This window comes from Syngnathus floridae, chromosome 10 (assembly GCF_059516105.1).
Source record: "Syngnathus floridae isolate MCC-2025c chromosome 10, RoL_Sflo_1.0, whole genome shotgun sequence".
NCBI lineage: Eukaryota > Metazoa > Chordata > Actinopteri > Syngnathiformes > Syngnathidae > Syngnathus > Syngnathus floridae.
In genome coordinates, this window is record NC_142422.1 from 3,915,255 (window position 1) to 3,939,761 (window position 24,507).

Genomic DNA, 24,507 nt, shown 5'->3' on the forward strand with positions numbered 1-24,507 from the left:
TTCACTGCAGAAATATTTGTTCGATGTGCCCTTTTTGTTTTATTCTCAAGAATACACTACAAATCATCAACACACAATTAAGAGTTCTAAAGAACAAGTACAAAGATCCACTGCATGCACCGGGGGGGACACAATAGCACATTAAAATGTTATAAATTCAAAAATAATAACACACATATCGTTCCTCCACATGAAAGGTGCACAGTATTTGGCATTAAGCACGGGGAGCTTACTCGAGCGGACAAAATAATCACACACATAAAGCTGCAATACTTTTGCGGTTGCAGGCAAGTGTGACAACACTGTTAAAAATGTTCTACAAAAGTTTGGATTTTTTTCCTTTTCAGTATTTAAGGACATAACTCCTTTCAAATTTGTGCCTCAGATGACAGTACCACACGTTAAAGGTTCTCTGGATAACAAATATAACAGCATTTGATGGCAGGCCAAGTTTTTACATATTGTATACAATTCGAGCGACAACACCGTTTCATCATCACTTAAGATTTCTAAGAAAGAAAACAACTGTCCAGTAGTCCGTCCTTACAGCAGGCACAGTAGATCAAATACAACAAATCATTTCTGTGCTTCTCAAATGTAAAATACATCATAACATGCACAAAGTACAGAAACACGGAAAGGAATATTAAGCCATATTAAACAAGTGGCTACGGTTAGTAATTAATACACAATCTAACCACAAATATATTAGAGGTATTTTTTTTGGGGGGGGTATCTAATCTCAAAAATACAATCTTGCACAATTGCGCTTTCGACCCCTAAATTCACAGATTAAGAATTTGGTAATTGTTAATTAATTTGACTTGGGAGAAACAAAATGGCTGATTTTATAAAAGAAAGAATATGAACAGCAAAAGTAGGGAGACTAGACAAGTAATAGACATAAATCAGAATATTAAATATACAAATGTGTGCCAATTATCTGGAACACGGCCAATTTAAATTCTAAAATGGGTGTAGAAAGTATTTTTTTCCTGCAAAAAAAAAAAGTGCAGTGTTATTAGATAAAAGCTTTTTGTGCTGTTTTAATTGGCTTTCATTGTGCTTGATAAATATTTTAAGGCCCGATCAAAACAACAGAGCTTCATCATCATCATCATCATCGGCATCGTTCTCCTCTTGGCAATTACTCACTATTAGACAGGAATGTACCAGCTGGTGAAGACTTTGTAAAAATAGATGTAAACAGTTTTCCAGTTCTCACACTTTCACAAGGGGAGGAACTCTCTCCACACACAAAACAACCGGGTGGGAAAATATATGATAATGTATTTTTTTTTCGGAGTACTTTTTTCAAAGAAAACGATCCTCGCCGATCCTCGATCCATATTTCTGTATCTCACATGGGTTTAGCACCGGGGGGTTTGGTGACCTTCTTTTCATAGGTCCCTCGATGCTTGTATCCCGAGACGTATCCCGAAGTATCGACCAGGTCGACTCGTCCCGCCTTACCCTTCCCGCGTCCCGTGTCGTCAAAGCGCTCCTTGTGTGACCCCGTGAACTTGGTGGTGTCTGTCAGGCGGTTCACTGTGGGGGAAGCGACGGCCCTCTGCAACGGAGTTTTTTTTTTTTTATATTAACACCGCCCACCCTCCAAAACTCGAACCAGAAGTCTTACCGTGACCCCGGCGATCACAGGCGTCTTCCCTTCGATCAACTTGAATACTTCAGCCTCGGCTTCCTCTCCAGTCTTCTCCTTGTACTTCTTCCTGGCTAGCTCTCCTAGCGCATTCTTGAACTCATCGTACGTGATGGTGCGACAGGATTTCTTCCTGAAACAGCAAAACAGTGATTTATTACAGGAAAAAAAAATCAATTAAATTACAGGAAAAAAACTAAAATTAAATTAAATTAAATTAAATTAAATTAAATATTTTTTGGCGGCTCGGTGGCGCACTGGTTAGCACGTCCGCCTCACAGTTAGGAGGGTACGGGTTCGATTCCACCTCCGGCCCTCCCTGTGTGGAGTTTGCATGTTCTCCCCGGGCCCGCGTGGGTTTTCTCCGGGCACTCCGGTTTCCTCCCACATTCCAAAAACATGCTTGGTAGGCCGATTGAAGACTCCAAATTGTCCCTAGGTGTGAGTGTGAGTGCGATTGGTTGTCTGTCTCTGTGTGCCCTGCGATTGGCTGGCAACCAGTTCAGGGTGTCCCCCGCCTACTGCCCGATGACGGCTGGGATAGGCTCCAGCACGCCCGCGACCCCCGTGGGGACTAAGCGGTTCAGAAAATGGATGGATGGATGGATGGAAATATTTATTTATTTATTTTATTATTTATTTCTTCCTGAAACAGCAAAACAGTGATTTATTACAGGAAAAAAAATCAATTAAATTACAGGAAAAAAACTAAAATTAAATTAAATTAAATTAAATTAAATTAAATATTTATTTATTTATTTATTTATTTGGCAATTCGGCTCAACATCAGCATCTCTCAGCAGACGTGCGCCGTTTCTGAGGAGAGCCACTTTTACTCGTACTAGTTCATGTGGAAGCAAATGCATTGACATTCATAAGGTCAACTCGTAACAGCTGGCAATAAGTCAGATCTCGCTCACTCACGCTCCATGTGAGTGCTTCACTTGTCTACTTGGCCGTGTGCCCCTTTCACTTCCACATAGTAACAAACACAAACATTCATCGCTGTGGAGATGGATCAACCAAACAACAGCATATGCAGCCCTACCGTCTCCCGGGGCAACCTGCCGTCATAGCAACAAGCCACAGTAAACACGGGGGGGTGTTAGGGTTGATCATTATTTTTTTTCCTCACCCCATTGACCTGTTCTGTTTAGGCGGTCCATCAGCGCTCCATGCTGGGAATCATTCCCATGCTGTCTAATGTCAGACGGGAAGCTAAACTTCCACTGCCGCTTGTCGAAGGAAGACAAATCTGTGTCCCCGTCCGATGGAGTCAAATCGGGCTTACCGTTAAATATCGAAATAGTTAAGCTTTATAAATAAACAGCATATCAGTATTTAAGGAGGTTACAATGAAGAAGGATAGGGAATGGAACATTATTTCACCTTGGAAAACTCAGCTGACCTGTTTAATTTACATACTTGAAACATCTGCGGCACGGCGGACCGGTAGAACCAACGCAGACGGAAGAATGTGTTTAACACACGGCTTCCAATATTGTTCGTTCACGGGGAACCACGGCATGGAAAATAAAGCCACCATTAAAGCATGCTGGTAATTAATTAGTCTACACTAGATTCATAGTTTACGTTGAGGCTCCACGTTTCTCATCACTCCGAACGTCAGGAAAGCGCTCATTAATTTCATGTACATGAGCATGCAAACAGCCTTGACGCTGATTAAAAGGAAATGCACGCTGCTCAGTCAGGCCCGGGGCTAGTCGCCACCCCCCTTTCAGTCTGGACCCGGCTCCACTTGACACAGATGCTACTGTACTGACCTCAAGGCTGACAGTCACATGTGTGCTGTCATGATATTGTGCCATTCACCAAAGTGTCAACGTTGGATATCTGTTTAGCATGTATTCCAGCTTTGCTTTAGCTTAGCATTAGCTTTGGGAGTATCAAAACAATGTTTTATATACCGTATTTTCTGGACTATAAGGCGCACCTTCAATGAATGGCCAATTTTAAAACTTTGTCCTTATATAAGGCGCACCGGACTATAAGGCGCACCATTAATGTATCATGTCAGATTTTTAATCCAAATCAAATCATTCTCCATTTTATCTTTTTTATTTCAACTTCAGATGCAACAAATTACTTTATAATCACAAAATAATGATCCATAGTCTTTTTGATTCATTCATAGTCTTCAGCGGGCCACTTATGATTGATTTCATGACACAATGCTTTGAGCCAGTTTAGATTTAGGAATTTGGTCCATATATAAGGCGCACGGGACTATAAAGTCGGCTTTTGAGAAAATTTTAGGTTTTTAGGTGCGCCTTATAGTCCGGAAAATACGGTACATGGAATTGGGAAAGTTGTTTTTGTTGTTTCCTATGGGAAATTTTGATTTATTTTAGAAATTGGATGGCGAACCTTAGAATTGATGAAAACATTTTATTCTTGATGCCAACAAAATGGAGGATGAGCAGCAAAATGGCACTAACGGTAGTTCGACTGTAGTATATAAACTTAAAAGAATATCATGACACACAAAAGAGTGCAGGAACAAGTTGTGATACGTCCAACCACTTTGTTGGGTTAGTAGATAAAAAAATTCCCCTCTTTAGTGCAATTGAGGTCACCGTTTATTATTAGAGTCTAGTGCACTTAAATCAAAGCAGTAAAGGATGAACCAATCTGGCCTGGGGAGGAACATGAGGAGTCATCCACCCAGATCTTCTGCTTTTTGATAGCAGCTTGGCTTAGTGGCTTGTTCCAAAAGACAACATAACAAATTTTCTTTTGCAGTTTTCTCACATTTAAATGTGTTTTTCCTCCCCCAACACTGTTCCTGTAATTGTAAAACCGAGTAATGTTTGTTTGTGCCACTTGGTTGGACTGTGGGGCATGCGTGAGTGTTCGGTGACTAAGACTTAAGTCATCGCTGCTTCAGCGTTAGTAATGAAGAAGTCGTCCTGTCAAGGCACATCTGTGGTGAACCACATTACTCCAAATATATCAGTCCCAGAGTTGTGTCTGGATCGACTGTTTCTGAGTACTGAAAGCAATTATTAGTATCGGGTCTTTTTTTAAAAATATTTGACCAGTTTTTACTCGTCTGATTTGAAAACGAGTTATTAGTTTGTTTTGTAGATTTTACTGTATATAATATGAGGTGTTCATATATTTATTTGAGTTAACAGTCATAAAGAAACTATGACTACAATGCGGCCCGCAAAAAAATTAAGTTTGACACCTCTGATTTAAAGTATCGAACTCTTGTGGATGCCGATATCAACCACCGATACTCAAGGCGAGTCATCGACTGTATCAGAATTTTTTTGTGTCATTGTGTTAAATTAAATTTTAATATATGTCAAAAGTAGTTAACTCATTCAGTGCCATTGATAGTTATAGACGTCAAACTCGATAAATGGTATTGAACATCACAAATTATGTTTATGGTAGAAGAAGTCCGCTTTCTTACTTGACTTTAGAGAAGACGATATCGACGTCAGTGAGGGTGATATTCTTGCCGTCGATCACGCCGCAGTCCTTGCAGAGCTTGGACCAGTTCTTCCCGTGCATGTCTTTGCCGGTAGCCCGCGTGTCGCCGTGAATGGCGAAACGCCGGAAAGCTTCTTCTAAAGCTGTCAACTCCACCGGCGTGGAGGAACCCACACCTCCTTCGCTGGTCCCATTTGAGTCGGTGGAGAGCCTTTTGGAGGCTCGGTCTCTCGAGTGTTCACTGTGCGGCCGTAGCTGGGCCGAGTTGATATTCTTCACTGTCTGGACTTTAAAGTCTTCTAGTCGGTCTCTGAGAGGAAATACAAAGATTGATCACGTGATTGTTAGTATAACCGGATCAGATCAAATTCGTTGTGATCTGTTTCACAAACAGAGACAAATGTGATGGATTACAAGCATAGACCGACGTGACCTCTTATGGGTACACTTCTCAAACTTACTTCTGGTCTGCCATGCTTGTGTGCGAATTAGCTTTCTTCTGTGCGTTGCTTGGATGATCTGACTTGTGTTTTCTCTTTGTGCTGTGGAAAAGATGAAAATGGAGGTGGATGACGTGCCCACACGTGAACGTGATTTTCTCTCATGCCATAAAAGTAATTTTCTTCATGCAATGAAGAAAATGTTTTTAGTGCTGGGATGGATACACCCCAAAAATATCATACACACAATGCATTGTGACTAAAATAGTCCCAGACTAGGTTGTGATATTTCTTTACAGGAAAGGGAGGGGGGGAGTCTATTTAGTAATTTTATGTCGCTGATAACATCATCGACCATATAAGGACTGTACTTGTTTGAGAAATTTAGTACACCACAACATATGAGTCCCTAGATACAATAAAAATATGCACCTCTTAGCATTCACGCAATGAGGTATAGAAAAATAGTGAAGAACAAACCTTGAGACAAATTTAACATGACATACAGACTACAAATATTCACAAAATGTCTCTACACACTGAGAGCAGCGGCACGTCACCTTGACCTCACATCACACATGGAAAAAAAAAAAAACAGTATTTCAAATTCCTTAACGTAAAAAGCAGAACAATGATATACTGTACCTAAAACTCAAATCTAGTAAAGCGTCATCCGTCCCAAAATTAATCCATCCTTTATGCTCACCTTTGAGCCGTTCCCATAATTAACACGACATCCTTAACGAGTTATGGCAAATAAGACACGGGGAGAAGCTAGAAGTATGAAATGCTGAGTCCAACAAACTAACGCGTCTTCTTGAAGCAACGACCTCTTTTGTTCACGTGACCCCCCACCCCCCCCTCCCATCCACGCACCAACAAGTCATAAAATTAAGTCAGCACTTTTAAAAACCTTGCCAAGACATTAATGGATACAAAAGCTAAGCGTGAGCCAGCATAAAAGAAGATATTCAAAATGTTTGAATAATGTGGCTTTCAGAGATGCAAACACTGGGAGGCCTTTGTTTAAAATGGAGGGCCCTCTCTGTACGACCCTTGCACATTTATTCACACACACATGGCGACATCGTAGACTCTCACTATTGACGCAAGGCACTTTGTCATCGAGGACTCGGGCCAGCACCAGAGTTGAGTCTACAGAAAATCTCTTTATTTGACCCCCTGACATCTACCTTATGTTGGACTCTGATCATTCCATTTTCTAACTCTTGAACTTTTGTTAAGCTTAACAGTACTTTTGTATGTGAGTTTAAGGAGTGTGTTTTGTTTACTTAATATCAACAGATCATTTTCCACACTGACATATTTTGAGCCTCAAATTCCAAAGGACAGTTTTGCCCAAGTATGAAAAATAAATAAAACAGGGACATTGTTTTTGGCAGCATTTTTTTTTTTTTATGGACAGGGGTACAATACATTTATATTTCTGTATTTTTAAATTTTTTAAAAATAAACTTGCAAAATTCTTTTTAAAATGCTGAAAAAACAGTGGAAATATGAACAAAAATTTACAAAAAATCGGAAAATACCCAAAAGTTATCTTGCCTGGCACCTGGGGAGGGGGGCAAAAATATTTTAAGGGGGGCAGTGCCCTCGCCTCTCCCCCTCTAGCTCCACCAGTGGTTCAAAGTGTGTTAATTATCAATGATTAATGGTGATTTAAAACCAAACTCTTAAATACCTTTAGAGTCTCTTCTTTCCCCAAAATATAAAACCACTGTGTCAATAGGCATAATAATTTTCAAACGTAAAAACATATTACAAGGTGGGCAAACATTCCCACTCAGAGCTGAGTGACGATTTATTGCATTTTAATGAGATGCAACCAAATCATTGTCGAACAAAGCACTCTTTTCTCCATTATTCTTCAATTATAGTCTTCGGTCTCAAGTGTCCGGATCGACGAGACAACATGCCTTCTCACACCATGACCCATTAGAGAGAAGTAGTAAAAACATTACAAAGTCAGCTCAAAAGTTAAATCAAAATTGTAAGTACAGTGATCCCTCGCTACTTCACGTTTCGTTTATCACGGCTTCACTACATCGCGGATTTTTTTTCCTCAAATTAAAAAAACATTTAAAAGTCAAAATAAATTGAGTGTCTAACCTTTAAGACAATGTAGTATTGCTCCAAATGTTCGTTTATATTCCTTTAGAAGTCCGTTAGCACGATCGCGAATTAGCATATTTCCGCTAACTCATTAGCCTGCCCAGTACTTCTTGTTGGTGACTTTGCGGATTTTACTTATCGCGGGTGGTTTTTGGAACCAACTATCCGCGATAAACGAAAATCACTGTATCTTTAAAAATCACTGTATCTTTAATATCAACACAAGCATCATTGTGTTGTTTTTCCAAGCCTTTTATACGAGGTTGAGGGCATTTCTCCAGGGAGAATTCCGGCGAGCGTATGACAGCATGCTTACATCTACACGCCTTCTGGCAACACGCTGCACACATGAGCGCGCCGAGCATAAGTTGACCCAATTTTAAGTGCATCTATTCACAGTGACAATACGCCATCGCGGCTGGAAACATTCTATTCATGCTCATGAGAAGAGATCAGACAAGGGGGATGATGTGCAAGGTGCGCGCTTGCCCAAAAATGTGTTTGTTTGGCGGACGGTGTGACATAAAATGATGACATCGTTGACAACGAGAAGGAGGGGGGAAGTGTTTAGGCTACGCGACATGTCGGCGAATCACTGCGAACCCCATCTGCGTTCTATCGGGATTCTTGCCAGGAAGAGGCCCTCGTTTTGTACTCGTCAATCATGAAGTGGTGATTATTACCGGTAGAGTCACGCAAACCATTCCGGGATGCTCATTTTCTCTCTCTCTCTCTTTCTCTCTTTTTTTTTTAATTTTAAATATACATAAGGTTTCTGGTCTTGGGTCAACAGTTTTAACTTTGAAAGTGTATGTTGTCCGAACGTACTGCCAAGTCATTTTAACGTACAGCAATCCCTCGTTTATCGCGGTTAATTGGTTCCAAAAACCACCCACGATAAGTGAAATCCGCGAAGTACGGTCACCAACAAGAAGTACTAAACAGGTTAACAAGTTAGCGGAAAGATGCTAATTCGCGATCGTGACTTCTACAGGAATGTAAACGAACATTTGGAGCAATACTATATTGTCCTAAGGGTTAAACACATGTTTCCTCAATTTAGAAGTTTTAAATGGTTTTTTAATCGGGAAAAAAATCCGCGATGTAGTGAAGCCGTGATAAACGAAACGCGAAGTAGCGAGGGATCACTGTATTTGGTAAAGCTGTTCAAATGTATTGGTAAAACGTAAGCTAAATGCTAAAAACATAGCATTTCCTAAAATACCAAAGTGTATTGCATAGTAGAAATGTGGAACTGCCAAAGCACTGACAGAAATCTGTATTATCTTTAATTTTTGGCATTAATTTAATGATGCAGAAAACAACATCTAATACAATATTAGCAGCATTTTTTATTTTTTTAGACAAGATGTTTTCGAACAAACACTAAACATTCAAATGACTTTACCAATACATTAAAATGACTTAGAAGTACTTTTAAACAACATATCATAGTCAAAATGTTTACTCCACATAGATTGCTAGATCTCTAATCAAAGGTTTGGAGTTAGACAAATGCAAACTTTGTTTAATATGACATCAACAATGCTTTAAGAGGGTACTACGTAATGTCACAGGAATCAGCCTGAGGATATACTGTATTTGTTTTTGGTCATTTTCCTCCACCCAAGTTCGAAGCAACATCACAATGATATCATCACAGCGCAACACAGACCTGTGGTCACCACAACCACCACCACCACACACTCTCCATCACTCTTCGCCTCCTCTCGACCACTCTGAATCACACGTTGGCGTGCGCTGAGCTGCAGAGTAACAAGATGCTTCGAGCCAGCCACAGCGGTTATTGTTGGCAACGACGGTGAGCCCAAACGAGAGCGCGCTAAGAAAAGCGTGACGCCATGCACAGCAAAGGGGGAAGGCCCAGTGGCCATTCTTAGCCGAGTATATTCTCATCCAGCTTGCTTCCAAGGAGCCTCCAAAATCAAACACCACTGAGATTGAAAAAAAAAAAATCTGACACTTGAAACCTGTGAGCTTCTTTTTGTGATGCCAACAAAGAAGGAAAAATTCAATATAGAACCTGATTTTTTTTTTTTTTTTTTTTTTACACTGACAGCTCAACTGTCTTCAACCTTAGACGTTCCACTACAGTGACCTATTTATGAACCCTTAGTGAAGCATGACACATACTGACCGGATTTTAACCCTTGAATAAAATTCCAGTGAATAATAATTTTCAGTTTGTGATGTCAGCTAAAAGGCTTGATGAAAACTGGGCCAATGACTGTGTTCCTCCCATGCATGTCTGATTCAACCTATGGGGAGAAAATGTCACCTCTGGCAGTAGTACACTTGTCCTCATTCGGGTCACGGGTGAACTGGTGCTTATCCCAGTATGGTGCACTCTTTACTGGTTGCCAACCAATCACAGAAGCAATTATTGATGCTCATATTTAAATGTACGGATAATTTAGAGCAAACTTGAATTCTTGGTGGGCCACATTCATGTTCTAGTTGGCTTGGGGATGGTTATGGAAGTGAAACCACAAACGTTTAAAGGGGAAGTCAAGTCAAAAGCAATCTTTACAACATGTTCAATGGCTTCCCAAAAGATTAAACACTGTATTTTGATTAATATTTCATTTGTGGCATGATTTTTTTTCCAGCAAAAAGCGCATTTAGAACATGCAAGCCCAAGAGTCAAACCCGGAACTGCTGAACTGTGAGGCAGATGTGCTAACTAGTCCACTATGCTGCTTTATCATATCTAACTCTCAATGCATGCACATACATGCATGCTTTTTTTTTTTTTTTTTTGCAATCCAAAGCGTCAGGAAGCTGATTAATGGGGCCATGCGTCCTGTCTTGCATGCATAATTATGTAACTAGCTTGGCATGGAGGATTGCAGCCATAGGCCAGTCGAAATGTCCGTCATTCTCAGTGACTAATCAGCCCGCTCGTAGGGGTGCGTTTGGAAGATAAACACAGGCGAAGACACTCGTGTTGTTGATGTTACGCAGACATGACTGCGGCTGCAGCTGTTGCCTGAGACAAGTGTTACATAAAGCCGCAAATGTCAAATTCTCATAGGCGTGCGTCAAATGTGCACGTACGACGTGCAGTCAATTGCACGAAATAAACTCGAATAGCTGCATCTCGTCTTTTTTAAAAGCCATGTCTGACGCAAAGGAATGCAAAGAAAGCGCACCTTCTGCGATCGGATGCGTTTAGACGCAAACAAGACTACTTCTGCTTTTAACAATATTTCAACATGCAAAAGAAATTGAAAAAAAAAAGGGAAATAAATGAAGGCAATCACCTGGTGACGTAATCCCCCACCTTGGTGTTAGTTCAAAATCATAGTTAATAGAAGCGCCTCCGTCCGTCTCTTCTCTCCTATCGGCTGCCCGCGCTCCAGTCGAGAGCGATGATGGCTTTGCCCCCCCTCTTCTCTCCCCCCCCCCCCCCACCAGGATGCTGGAGAGAAAGCAGTCCGCTGATTGGCTGTCCTGACCCCGCGACGAGCTCCTGTCGCTCGCGCTCGGCCGCGGTGCTGTGCCTAACAATAACAACCAAACCACGTTTCGTGCACAAACATTTATAAGAGATATTTTTTCTTTCCTCAACCTAGTGAAGGTGGAGAGACAAATTACTATTTAAAGATATTTGTGAAAGATGGCACACAGGAACCGGATTCTCCTTAAAGGCTGTTATACAACCAATGTGCGCCTAATAGCTGAACTGGGATGGACATTATATAACCTTGTAGCCCTGTCATAATGTAAACCACTTCACAAAAAGATTTGAGGATAAGACAAATCACACAAGTGCATGACAAAAAAAAAAAAAATTACGCCTACGGCTATGGACAAACGTACAACCACATGGAGAAAAGGTAAATTCCTCAGAGGAGGAAGAAAAGGAAAAATCTGTCCAGACTGGCATTGCCTCATTTTGTCTATTCCGATTGTGGTTTGGAGTGTGTTCTCCACATGTTTAAACGCTCAAGGAAACAAAAGGAAATCAGTGCTTGACAATCAAAATTCAGATTAAGCCATGTATTTTATTAAATTGAAATTATATTGTGATCACAGTTTCTGATTTATTTACCGTTTATACTATTAATATATTATTTTATGGGTGATGTCAATTGTTTTTACTAGTTACTGTATTCTGTCAGAGGCACTATTTTGGCAAAGGTTAGCACTTTTGCTTTTAGTCCACTAGAGGGCACTGTTTAATACGAGAAGACATTTTCTGGCTGAATTAAGCATTTTTTTCTCAGGCATTTTGTGTCACATTTGTTATGTACAGGCACTAATTAATGTACGTATGCTGATTGAGACCTGGGGGCTCAAAACTAAGTATGCAGAGCCCCCAAATGAGGTCTGCCAAAGAGTTTGACTTTTATGTATATTACATGAAATAGCATTTCTCACTGGCACACAAAAATGTTTTGAAATATTTAATAGGATGCAGCAAGTTCTAGAAATTCCCTAAATGTAGGATTCTGGTCACATAGGCTCAAGCACGAGCAAATAAGGATAAGAAAATAATTGTTCTTAATTCTTTACTGAAATGAAATAATACAATTAAATACTCTTCTCCCACTAGAACGTGCGTTATTTTCTACACATGAATCTATTTTACCATACAAGGTTGTTGCTTTGGCCCGCAGATAAAATTACATGATTTAAGCGTGACTGCTTTGTACTTGGAACAGGTTTGGAAAATAAATAAAAGCGCTCCAGATGCCAAAAACATCCACTCGCCTGAGATTAATGGCACAGACGCCGACGTTGAAGATGGACCACCAAATAACATGAAAAACTTGTAATTCAACATAACAAAAGACAAAGTGGGGTTAAGTATACAAAAAAAGAGGAGAGTCTATTTTGAAAGCGGTGGTGTCATATTGAGGATGTCCTCATTTGCACCAATGGCTCCATGGTAACTCATTTTAACGAGGTGTCCCTGAGCACGACATATAATCCCAGTGCACGACTGACTGTTACGTGTCATCGGGAGTCATCACCAAGCTTCCGAGGGGATCCTGCACCTCTGGAACGCTTTCCGCTGATTTGACGCTTTCACTCTGCAATTCATCGCCGGCATCAGGCTTCCAGGTTCTTGAGGTGCTCGTACCGCTTTCTCCTTTTTGGGACAATTTCAATGTGAAATAACTCAGGACAATCAACATAAATGGAAATATGGGATAAAATGACAGAAATAAAACAGCTGCACAAGAAGGATGAAAAACACTCACGCTCTTTCTCTGCAGAATTTTGCGTGTCATGATGGAAGGTGTTTTCCTTTTCTGATGGTTTCTTGGTGTTTTCCATCTAGATTATAAATCAAATTTATTTATATAGCCCTTAATTACAGAAAGGTCTCATAAGAATTACAGCTTGCAAAAAAGTTGCAATGTATTTTCTTACCTCGGTGCAGATGGATTCTGGCAGTCTGTTGGAAATCGGTCCTTTATCATCGGGATTGCAGGGACTATTGAAATAAACACAACGTTCAACCTTGGCAGTTTGTACTGGCACAATAGGAGCAGTCGGGTTGTTGTTACCTTGCTCGGGGAATATGGGTTGGCTCGCAATCCGTAGAGGTCAAGGAATTCTTTAGCATAGAAATGTGCGTTAAAAGACAACATAGGGATAATTGAGAGGGAGCAAGCGGGAATTGTCACCTGTGAAACTTTGTTTATTATTTGTAGGTTGTGTGAATTTCCCACATCGTTGTCTCCATTTTTGGCTTCTTTTTGACGCTGGAGCTTTATGTACTCATACGTGCTTAGTCCTTTACACACTGTAACGATACAAGTAGAAAAGACGGTTCAAAATCTTAATTAGCAGAGAATTTCATTTCTGTTACATGAAAAGTTTACCTCATGATATAATCTCTTGATTTAAATACCTTTTACCATGAGCTAATGCTAAAGTCGTTAGCACGTTAGTTTTACTTTAGTAAGTTACTTTAGCCTTTAGCCAATGCTAAAGAAGTTAGCATTTACCCGCAATACTTTTAATATGCTACTTCCTAAGGTCTTTCGTGCGTGTTTTCGGAACAAAACTTCATCAGAGCCCCAAATTCACTATAAATTTTAATATGTGTTATTAATACCTCTGCTTTAACGAACTGTGTGACTTACTGAGGTAGAAATGGAAACAGAGAAGGTGCCAGAGAAGCACTAGGCAAGCCAGACTCAGCATGGCTGTAACAAAGGCCACTATGAGGAGACCGGCTGAACTAGTCTTTATGGGGGCCGCCGGTAAAAACACCAGCCAGGTGTCATTTGCCATCACACCTGCAGAATGGTGGACACACAAACACACTTGAATGAAAAATTATCATAACAAACAATCCTTTATCCAATAGAGCCATGACTCACCGTGGAATTGAGGGCTGGTTCGTAGGGCGTTTGGATCAAGATAGTGTTGGATGAATATAAACAAGACGACAGCGACCAGCAGGCCCGTGCCGACCGCTGCAGAAATCACGGCTGCAAAGAAGTACCTGAAAGCAACACGGGTGTAATTGCACGACTTAACATCAGAGCCCAAATTCTAGTATCGCTGGACTTACCCGTAGTTTCTGCCACCCACACAGTTGTTCAACCATTTGCAGTGGTGATCAAAATCCGACACACACTTGTTGCAAATGCTACAATGTTTCACTTTGGGCCCGCTGAGGAAATGAAACATCCAACATCACATTTCTTTTAAATATAGTTTGGCTAGCGAGCATACGTACACTTTAACTTCACAAAGGTAACAGTGAAAGTCCTGGATGACATGAAGCTGCACCGTCCGGTCAAAAAGCGGCATCGGTCCGGTGTAGGTTTTTTTGGCCCTCACGCTGGCATCTGCTGGATCTATGCTGACTGCAGCAATGTGGCTTAGCAAGTGCACAAGGAAGGCCAAACCTGTAAACTAGATGCCGCTAGCGTTAAGGGAAAGTGCTCGGATAAGACAAAAACAGCGCTGTTTCTACTCCATTTAGTTTTCATAGAGTCACATACAAGTAGAAGATTCATGTCTGTAACAGAGGCTCATAGAAAACCCCCCACACAAGAAAAACCTTGTTTGGTTGGGAATGCTAATTTGTTAGCTTGCTCGCCATCTGAGGGAGCGTTAAAGATACGGTGTAGAGCACATGGTTCCAAGGAAGAGGTAGGAGAGGGATGAACATTCCAAAGGCCACCACGGCGAGGTAGTTGTACAATAGCCAGGCAACGACTTGGAAGATCTGAGGGGGCCACGTCCAACCGTTCGCCCGCGGGGTCTTTTCCGAGACCAGCTCGTTTCGACTGCTGCCGTGCATGGGGGCAGTTCGCCTTAGTTTCCCACTGAGGACGTTCATCTAGAAGACATCAGATGCAAATCATTTATTAGATCCAAATTGCACTGATGACCAAATGTCATGAACAGAACCTTGAAAATAACATTTGCTTTGCAAACTCTGAAAAATTCAGAATATCAAACAAAAATGAAACCCTTTTGAGCCATGTTAGATTTTTGGCAGGGATTCTAGAAGAGTCCACTATATACAACTATTCCTAGCTTTTCTAAAAAATAAATAAACTTACAACAGCGAACTTTAATCTATTTTGGTCTTTTTACTGTCATGTTAAAATGCTTTGAATAAAAAGATGGCTGAAATAACAAAAGTCTTTAAGTCATTAGTGGTTATGGAGTCTAAAAAAAAATCTCACACAAGCTACATCCCTTTCTTTGAGTCATCTGACTCACATGTTTTGCTCTTGGCCCTTTTTTTGAAAATGTTCTATTTTTTTTCAGTATGTGACTGTTAACTAGCATTTTAAACTCAGTGACCTAAATAGACTGTTTGATCGCCGCTTTTGCAGCGTCAAATGATAAAGAAAACACGTTGCGAGTTTGCCATACACATTAATTTTAAACTAGGAAACAGAAAAGTCTCGCGGGTAAAATATCTATACCGTAAAATGCATTTAAAAGAGAATGACTTACTTTTGTTGCAGGGTTCATATCAGCCTCCAAATCGATTTGAGATCAAAACATTGCACACAGCGATTTCCAGAGAGCGATTCATTTTCACTGTGTCGTCACGCCAATGGCGCCGCTAACTAAGGAAACATGGAAGACGTGAAAACAGGAAAGATAAAAGCGACTCTGCTGACGTTGTTGTCTGGGCCTAAGAAAAGATGTTGCTTGGACTTTTAACTTGAAGAAACAGTTTGCTCAGCGGCGCTCGGATGCGCCATGGCAACTGCTGCGCATGCGCAATTTACGCAAGCCCACGACCTGCTTGTGTTGCGTTCATGACCTTCAGTCACAAACCACCCAAACAATCGGATTTAACAAAGTCATGATCAATTTTGATCGACAATGTCTGAAATGTCCAATATTGAATTTTATGATACTGTGTTTTACATTAATCTTATTTTCACTTTGTGTTTTGCATATTGAGCGCTTCCCACATTCATAATACCGATTTTGCAGCAGTATATGAAACCACACATATTTATAAATACATGTGCAAACATTTATTTTTACTGTTGCACTCGTACAAAATAAAAAAACAACATACAAATAAAAATTAAACAATCTGTACAAATCACATTCTTTAGAAGAGGTCACAGGCTTGCCACAGTACTGAACTGATCCAATGCCGGTGAAGAATGAAATCATTTGGTCAGTTATTGGCTGGACTCTCTGACTCTGGCGACTGGAGGAACTCGTAGGGATCGTGAACCATTTCCGATTGTGATGGGCTCCCTGTCGATCAAGCAAAACCGTTTAGTTGAGAGTCGAGACGATACGTCGCCATTGTCAAGACTCAACTACCCAAGTGGTGTTGATCCCTCTCGGAGGCGTTGGAGAGGGACGACAGGTTGGAAGAAGGCCTGGAGCCGACTCGGTCCACCTGAGCCTCCTGAAACTCCTGCAGAAGCTTGTCGGCATCATCAAAGTTCTGCTGGCTTTCCTCGTTTCCTGGCTCCTTCTTCACACCTTTACCTGGTATATAGACGAAATGTTATGTCTTAATACGCTACATTTATTGGAACTGGATAAATATACCTAATGTGTTGAGCATGGATATGTCAAGAGACATGTCAGGGTAGTTCTTCAAAGACATGAAGTCCAACACTGAACTGCTCTCTCCAAGACCAGCACCATCCACCATCTAAACACAAAACCGACAACCCGAGTCAAAGCATGGTTGGACTTCAATGAAGCCCTCAAGTAACCCACCTGCATGTCGCAGAGCCCTGTCTTGGTTTCGTCCGGTTTCAGCAGCAGGTTCCTCTTCTATGGAATTAGCATGAGGGGTCACAATTGGCGTCCATCTACGTGTAACGATGTAGCGAGCGGCGTACCTGTCGGATCTGATTGGCAGCTTTTGTGTGATCGCTTCCTGTCATCTTATCCAGAATTTCATCCACCCAACGCTTGGTGGCATTTCCACAGCCTTTCACAAAGTCCAGGATGCTTGGAGGGGATAGGACATGATCTTAAATTGGTGACAATTTATCAGTATATGTCACTAATAGCAAAAACTCTCCATGTCTACCTCAGAGCACATTGCACCCCCGTTTCATCTCCATACGCCGAGCACAGCAAGTCCGACTCCTCGGGTAGCAGGTCTGGAAAGACCGAGTTCTTCTGAAGGCTCTGAATGTTGTAGGCACTACTCAGGAAAGTCACTGCAAAAAAAAAACAAGGGTGGGATTTCTAAGATGTTAAGAAATTCACAAGCAAGCATTTTAATATGTACCTTTGTGTCTCCTGTCATCTTTGAAGCCCAGTGTTGTTAATCCAGGAAGGAGCTTATTTGACAGTGAACTCAAGTCCACTTTATGAGTCTCCTCTTCTGCAAAAATAAGTGTGAGTATTATTTTAGTCAATTTCATATCCCAATTTAAAAAAAAAAATAAAAAATTGTGTATTTTTTACCATAAACCACAATGTAGTAATTCATATATTTATGTTTGAAATGATGTCAATTTTTTTAATCACCCTGCGTAACAAGAACTTGGGGTATCAAACCTTCTGCCTCGGGATCGAGCTGATTGACGACAGTGTACACAAGAGAAGTGTCAGACTCTTTCTGCAAGTAGCCGATCTAAAAAATCAATCAATAAATAAATCAATCAATAAATAAATAAATAAATAAAATGATGAGCAAGCTGTATCAGCGTAAATAGTACTGAGGCACAGGAAGCATATTGATCATGCAAAGTACAGCACCTTGGAGTTTGGCATGTATCTGTTGATGCGATCTCGGGCTTCATCGGCCGAATGTTCCACCAGAGCGAGGACGTGTTCCTCCGCTGTGCTGTCAGTCAGGCTGCAGGCGTTCCCCTCTGGCTCGAAAAGATAGCTGAAACCAGAGAAGGAAGGAAGTGAATGTCTTGATGGCTGGGTTCCTTCAGCAGAAATTAAATAAATAAAAATAAAAGGTTACTTACTTCATGTCTTTCACGGGTTGCTTCTTTGACTTTCTGGCCGATTCCACTGGGATAGGAGTGACCTCGGTTGGGGGTATATCAGCCGCGAGTTCTTCGTCCCCCAAAATGGCTGCCATGTCTTGCATGAAAGACATGCTGCGCTTCAAAACCAACAGGCGATCCTGTCGACAAGAATTGAACACGTCACATCTGAAAATTCCATTCTCATGCATAGTATGCAAGCAATTTCCGAACTTTAGTACAAATTAAAATGTACTATAAAATTTGACCTTCTCTGAACTTGAAACAGGATGTTCTCCGACCAAGTGAGCCATGAAGCACCTTACCTTGCTCATCATCTTAAATCCGGTATGGAGAAGTTTCTTGGCCGCCTTATAGTAGACCGTCTCCGGGCGATTGTAAACCATGGCGTTGTCACACATCAGCTTAAAGTCAGCCTAAAGAACAAAACACATTAAAACAGACAATGTACAACTTTTTATCCCAATTTTAAGCAGTGGCTTCTTCTCACCTTGAATTCTGTCACCGTGTTGTACTCATTATTTGAGATCTTGTCTTTCATGGTGCTGAAGTCCATCGGGTGTTTGATGATCATTGAGTAATTGGGAGCAATCGCATCAGTTACTGGGAAGGCAAAGAAACCATGGGCATCTTTTCTGTGAGGACAAGACATAGACATGGTTAGGGTGGTCGTACCCAGATTGGTTTTTGATTGACAGTAGTGTTTTTCAATTTTTTTGTCATCACCTTTGTAGCTGGCGGAGGAAGTGCTCAAGTAATAGCTGCCGGGGAGTTGACTCGTTCTCTGTATTGGGGGGAAACAAAAAAAAATTAGCAATTTTGTGGCATATTTTGATCGTGATAATGGCGATCATTTAATTTGGTTCTTGCCATGTTGTGTTCGACACGCTCGCACGGGTCTTTCTCCCTGGTGCTCGACGTCGACCTTCACACTGGGGTGAAATTCCTCAAACTCAGACTCACTCTCAAACTTCTCCTTCTTCCTTTTCTTCTCTTCTGGCTGATTGATGATATCATTTGTGTGATTATCACACTTCGAAAAGGAATTCTGAGTCAATTATAGGTTGAAATTGAGATTCCTCACCTCTATTTTGATACTCATAGTTTTGGATATCGTGAAAGGTTCGACGGGCACGCCAGTGCTGACCACGGTGGCAGGTGCTGCTTCGGATTCATTCTGCTCTCGCTCTCTTTTCTTTCTCTTTTCCTCCTGTCAGATGATAAACAGTATTTGTAAATGAACCCAAGAAATGCTTCAATATGACAATGAAATGTAGGCTGACCTTTCTTCGTTTTCTCTCTTCATCGTCCACATATTTGTCCTTATCAGATTTTTTCTTTTTCTTCTTCTTTTTCTCTTTGTGGCGTTCGTGATCTGATCTGTCGTCATAGTAGCTGGAGTCATGGCCCGAACCCGAGAGTTCTGTCACTTCGCTGCCTCCTACTTTTAGCACGAGCTTCAGTGGCTTCTCCAATGCCTTGTCTTCAAAGTCTGAAACAAATAAATTAGAAGATATTTTCATTTGCTGAGCATGTGGATGTATTTTAGATGTTTTATCTCGTGCTGAAATTTGACATAGGGAAATTGAAATAGTCTGGTGAATGTTTTTACTTACTTAATATTATGCTATTTCATATAATAATTGGGTAAAAAAAATCATACGAGCTTCTCGCTGCATCTGATGGGACAAACTGCAAGTCGCAACAACATTTATGTCATAAATTGTATTGCCGTGTAATTAACAAAACAGTTGTGTAATGAATGATAGATATTAAAAGCCTCTTCGATTATCGATCATAAATGAAAAACTAGATTTGTTGCCCTTACTAGCAAGCACTAGCAAGCATAACTAGCACAAAGATAGCAACAACAATAACAGAGTATCTATCGTTAACTGGCAAACTGTCACAAATGTATTCAATTACCATCAACTGTTCTCCACTCCGGTTTATGTTTCTTGTGTTTCTTCCCCATTTTGCAAAATTTACAGATAAAATGAAGGTTTATTCAGTCTGTATCAGGAGTTCTCGTTAGCATTGGTTTTAGCATTAACGGAGATGATAACCGGAAATGACGACGAGGGAATGGTTTAGTATTTCCGGTTCAAAAAGCAGGGCGCCGGATTCGAAAGCTTTTGGACATCTCTTTGATAAAGTGTTAGTTTTGCTTCTGTAAAGTACATTTCGGTATGTATAATTTTTATATTAAATTAAGTTTTGTTTTGTTTCTCAGCTACAATGACACTTAGCTGTCGTGCTAACGTACCTAGCTAGCTACCGTAAAGTCGAGCCAATCGTAATCTACCATTTCTCAAAACTCAAAGTGGAAAATATCTTTCATTTCTCACGTTCAAAATAAAACAGTACTCAAAAAAAACTGAAAATATTTTGTTCATTTGCTCATCAGGAATGGAAATTAACGATATGGATGTGGAAAACAAAAGAACAATTGATGTCGAGGTCCACGTTAAATCCCGAAGGTATGGCCCATACATGAATTTAATTGACATGACTAGATCCAAATATTATTATTGGTAGTAGTGTGCTTGTTTTTCTTTGCTATAATAACCATAGAACCCTTTTTTTCCCGTGTATCTTGATATTATAGTACAGCTAAAATGCCTGAGGTGAAGATGCATGTCCAGGCTCTTCTAAATCGCCACAACATGGTGTTTGGAAACTTCAAATGGACAGAGTTTGATGAAGGCTTCCTTCACACTCATGTAGAATCTGTGGCTATAGTTGATCAAGAGGATATGCCATCACAGGTAGTTAGTATCCTAGAGATCAATGGTTATTTTTATGTTAATCTTTTGTCATTTCCGCCTCTCCGGAATCAGCTCCTCGATTTGACGAGCTGCACAATTTCCTTCCACATCTTCACCCTGATTGAGGATGGGCCTAGTACGCTCAGTTTAGAGGAGGATGAGGAGCTCTCAGCGGCTACCCACTGGTTGCTTCCAGCAGGTGATGCTTCAAACAACAAGGAATATTTAGGAATAATCATTATGATTGTATTCTTGCCTGTGTTTGTGTTCTGTTGTATTATCGTGATTTAAGAACACTATTTATATACTATACTTGAATAGAGGAAAAATGAAAACAAGGCTATAATTATAAAATTGTAATTTTCTCTTTGTTTCTTGCCAGCTGATTTCCATGGTATATGGGAGAGTCTCGTATATGACAATGGAGTCAAAACTAAGGTAAAACAAATTTTTCACTTGGTTAATGATGTCAAATCACTCATCTGTGACCATCATTACTTGGAAATTTACATTAGAACAAAATGTTGACTCTGGTTCTCCTCCAGCTACTAGATTATGTCACAACAACAATTTACTTCTCGGACCAAAACGTGGACAGCAACTTGATTTCGTGGAATCGTGTCGTGCTGCTCCACGGTAAGAAGTTCAGAAACAATATTTTGATTATTATCATGAATTTTCTTTGTTCACATATCCAGGGCCCCCAGGCACCGGGAAAACATCCTTGTGCAAAGCTCTTGCCCAGAAACTGTCAATCCGACTGTCAAGCCGGTGAGAAGACTGTTAAATTAAACGCACCTCGCCTTCAAATGCAACTGCTCTTTTTATTTCTTCCCTCTCCATGCAGATACACATATGGACAGTTTATTGAGATAAACAGCCACAGCTTGTTCTCAAAGTGGTTCTCTGAGGTAAAAGCATTTTTTTGAGGTTTCTGTGGAAAGGATCCTATTTGGTTGCTAATCCCGTGTCTGTATTGCAGAGTGGAAAACTGGTCACGAAGATGTTTCAGAAGATTCAACAGCTTATTGATGACAAAGATGCTCTTGTGTTTGTCCTCATTGATGAGGTAAATAAAACAAATCTATTCGTCTGCCTCACAGCATTAACTTTGTCAAAAGTTCTGATGTCAGAACATAGTGTATAAAAAATATAAATTGACAAATAACATGATAGACATGTGGTTTTTTCCAGCTAACTTTGGGTAAGAGGCAGGCACTGGCGGAGCTGGGGGGGGCCACAGGGGTAATGCCCCCCCCCCCTGAAATATGTTTGATACCAGGCCAGTTAATTTTTGTCTTGTGTCGCTGATGTTAGGTGGAGAGTCTGACAGCAGCGAGGAACGCCTGCCAGGCCGGAACAGAACCATCTGACGCCATCCGCGTGGTCAACGCTGTCCTGACTCAGCTGGACCAAATCAAACAGTTGGAGAAATTCACCCACTATTTCACATTTTTTGTTTTTGTCATGTTGTTCTGCATGTTGTTAACGTTCAGGTTCTTTTCTTAGACATTCCAACGTGGTGATCCTGACGACCTCCAACATAACGGAAAAAATCGACTTGGCCTTTGTAGACAGAGCGGACATCAAGCAGTACATTGGACCGCCGTCTGAGAAGGGCATCTACAACATTTTTCTTTCCTGCCTTGAGGAGCTTATGAAGGTAAGAGTAGTAAAATGAAAGCGATCACATTCAAGTGCGCATATTAATAACGATTCCCTGATGTGTGCAGTGTCAAATCATTTACCCACGGCAGCCCATCTTCACCATCTCGGAGATGGAGACCATGGGCTTTGCCAAGAGCAATCTATCTGAAAACAGCCTGACCCTGAGGAACATCGCCATGTGAGGACACATTCCTAGAATACATCAGCAGCCTGCTTTTCTTTGAAACATTTCATTTGGTTCTTTCCAGAAAAAGCAAAGGCCTGAGTGGAAGATCACTGAGGAAATTACCTTTTCTAGCTCATGCACTCTTTGTGAAGGTAAGCGTTGGAGTGAAACCTGAAAAAACACACAAGTAGGACTTAAGATGTTTCTTCATCGTGCTCTTTCTCCTCCAGTCACCAAGAGTGACCCTAGAAAAGTTTCTACAGGCCATGGACAAGGCGGTGGATATGCAGAAGGAGGAAAGAGCTCACCTGGTAAATGGTGTCTGACACGCACCAAAAGTTTTTTCATGAGGCGTCATCAGGTAACCTGGTGCTGAATGTTTACACAAATTAATTCAGCCACAGAACGTTATTGTTATAAATGCTGTCTGTGGATTTTGTATTGTATTTTCAGTTGCTAAGTGATGCCTGAGAGTTAGCCTCGTCTAATGACGGTTCCATTGTCAATAACATATTCCAAATTTGTTGTCTGTTGCTACCATAGTTGTAAAGTCAATCTTTGTATGAAAAAAAAAAAAACATGTATATATTTGAAATTGAAGAAAATGTTTGCTCGGCTGCACCGTGGCAACTGCTGCTTATGCAAAATCCACCCAAGTTGTCGACCTGTTCGTGTTGCGTTTACATCTTCACAGTCACACACCACAATCGATTGTTCTCACCTAAAGAATCGGATTTAACAGTCATGATCAATTTTGATTGACACTTTCCCGAGAGGTATTTACATGTTCAGTATTGAGGATACTGTGTGGTCGCTCAGGTTTGTCTTTTGAATGAAATGTGGAATTCCACACTCCAAAGTAAAGCCATTTTACGTGACTACTTTTTTCTACTTTCTATTTTGACACCTTCCAACATTTCTAATGCTGATTATGAGGCAGTATATGAAACCACACATATTTAAAATACATGCAAACATTTACATATTCGTGCAATAAACATTTTTTTCCGTTTGTGTACAACAGCCGCAGTTACATATTTTAGTCACCAGATGGCGCCCGTATGCCACAACTCCATTTGATATGTTTCCCATTGAATTCTAGTGATTGGGAGTTGATCAAGGTGAGCAAGTTGTCGTGTAGAACATCTGCAGCAGGGACTTATCCAGACTTGCTCATGCAAGAAAGTTGTCAGAAGGAGTTCAGACAGTGTGACCCAGAGTGACATTCCGGGCTTGTCTGGCGCTTGCTGCCTCCTTAAACCAAACGCACAACTGTCACTGAGGCTCCTGATACGTATCAGTCATAAGCAGTGTTTATATGAAGAGATCAGTGGTGGCATTGTTCATAGGAGCATGTCTCACATTCTGTGAATACTCGGCTTCTTTGCATGTCAGCTGCAGACACGAAACAATGGGCTCTTTGTTTGTCGGCCAGCAACTTTTTTTTTTCCCCCTTCACACAACTTCAAAGGTTCCTGCAAAAGGCAAAAGGAAAGTTCATATTTAATCCCCACAGCGTCACCTTAAAAACAGCTTTGCACCGGTTGCCACAACGAAAAAAACGATTGACACGGTGCATTACCAGCCAAAATGTGGCATTAGGATCAAACAGAGGGTTTTGTACTTTACTCATAGACGCATCACCAAGCTTGGATTTAAAAAGAAATCTTAGATTGGATTCCCTCCAGTTCAAAAGTCCCTCATGTCACACATGCTTGTTAAGTGAGAAAAACGGAGGCGGTGGAGAAATACCGGAACGTCTCCA

The 24,507-nt window shown here is 40.8% G+C and overlaps 4 protein-coding genes across 7 annotated transcripts; 1 reads left to right on the forward strand and 3 right to left on the reverse strand.

Moving 5' to 3' along the window:
• Positions 1–13: 13 nt before the first annotated feature.
• Positions 14–11,106, reverse strand: tppp (tubulin polymerization promoting protein). Of its 4 annotated transcripts, none has more exons than XM_088386737.1 (5): positions 10,980–11,106; positions 5,584–5,664; positions 5,103–5,432; positions 1,640–1,793; positions 14–1,570 (listed from the first exon to the last, which is right to left on the reverse strand). In XM_088386737.1, the coding sequence occupies exons 2-5, from the start codon at positions 5,595–5,597 to the stop codon at positions 1,361–1,363; spliced, it is 708 nt and encodes a 235-aa protein (XP_088242863.1). In that variant the 5' UTR covers positions 5,598–5,664; positions 10,980–11,106; the 3' UTR covers positions 14–1,360. The 4 variants fall into 4 exon arrangements, with proteins under 4 accessions (XP_088242863.1, XP_088242864.1, XP_088242861.1 ...); XM_088386738.1 differs by having other exon boundaries at positions 11,000–11,082; XM_088386735.1 differs by lacking the exon at positions 10,980–11,106 and adding an exon at positions 6,269–6,369.
• Positions 11,107–12,216: 1,110 nt separating this feature from the next.
• On the reverse strand, positions 12,217–15,917 carry zdhhc11 (zDHHC palmitoyltransferase 11). Its single transcript, XM_088388274.1, has 11 exons — positions 15,658–15,917; positions 14,810–15,028; positions 14,420–14,598; positions 14,252–14,353; positions 14,058–14,182; positions 13,818–13,973; positions 13,356–13,474; positions 13,236–13,285; positions 13,099–13,162; positions 12,927–13,002; positions 12,217–12,814 (listed from the first exon to the last, which is right to left on the reverse strand). Exons 1-11 carry the CDS (start codon positions 15,673–15,675, stop codon positions 12,672–12,674), a joined length of 1,251 nt encoding a protein of 416 aa, XP_088244400.1. The 5' UTR covers positions 15,676–15,917; the 3' UTR covers positions 12,217–12,671.
• A 253-nt stretch (positions 15,918–16,170) lies between these two features.
• On the reverse strand, positions 16,171–20,218 carry brd9 (bromodomain containing 9). The gene is made up of 17 exons (XM_088387551.1): positions 20,067–20,218; positions 19,424–19,632; positions 19,225–19,350; positions 19,011–19,140; positions 18,867–18,924; positions 18,631–18,775; positions 18,446–18,556; positions 18,120–18,280; positions 17,899–18,031; positions 17,698–17,773; positions 17,426–17,521; positions 17,222–17,354; positions 17,028–17,139; positions 16,903–16,959; positions 16,729–16,834; positions 16,495–16,665; positions 16,171–16,425 (listed from the first exon to the last, which is right to left on the reverse strand). Exons 1-17 carry the CDS (start codon positions 20,113–20,115, stop codon positions 16,343–16,345), a joined length of 1,956 nt encoding a protein of 651 aa, XP_088243677.1. The 5' UTR covers positions 20,116–20,218; the 3' UTR covers positions 16,171–16,342.
• On the forward strand, positions 20,187–23,620 carry trip13 (thyroid hormone receptor interactor 13). Its single transcript, XM_088387554.1, has 14 exons — positions 20,187–20,327; positions 20,548–20,620; positions 20,749–20,908; positions 20,981–21,107; positions 21,291–21,346; positions 21,454–21,544; positions 21,607–21,679; positions 21,756–21,819; positions 21,891–21,977; positions 22,226–22,332; positions 22,418–22,571; positions 22,642–22,754; positions 22,825–22,894; positions 22,973–23,620. Exons 2-14 carry the CDS (start codon positions 20,550–20,552, stop codon positions 23,066–23,068), a joined length of 1,269 nt encoding a protein of 422 aa, XP_088243680.1. The 5' UTR covers positions 20,187–20,327; positions 20,548–20,549; the 3' UTR covers positions 23,069–23,620.
• Positions 23,621–24,507: the final 887 nt, after the last annotated feature.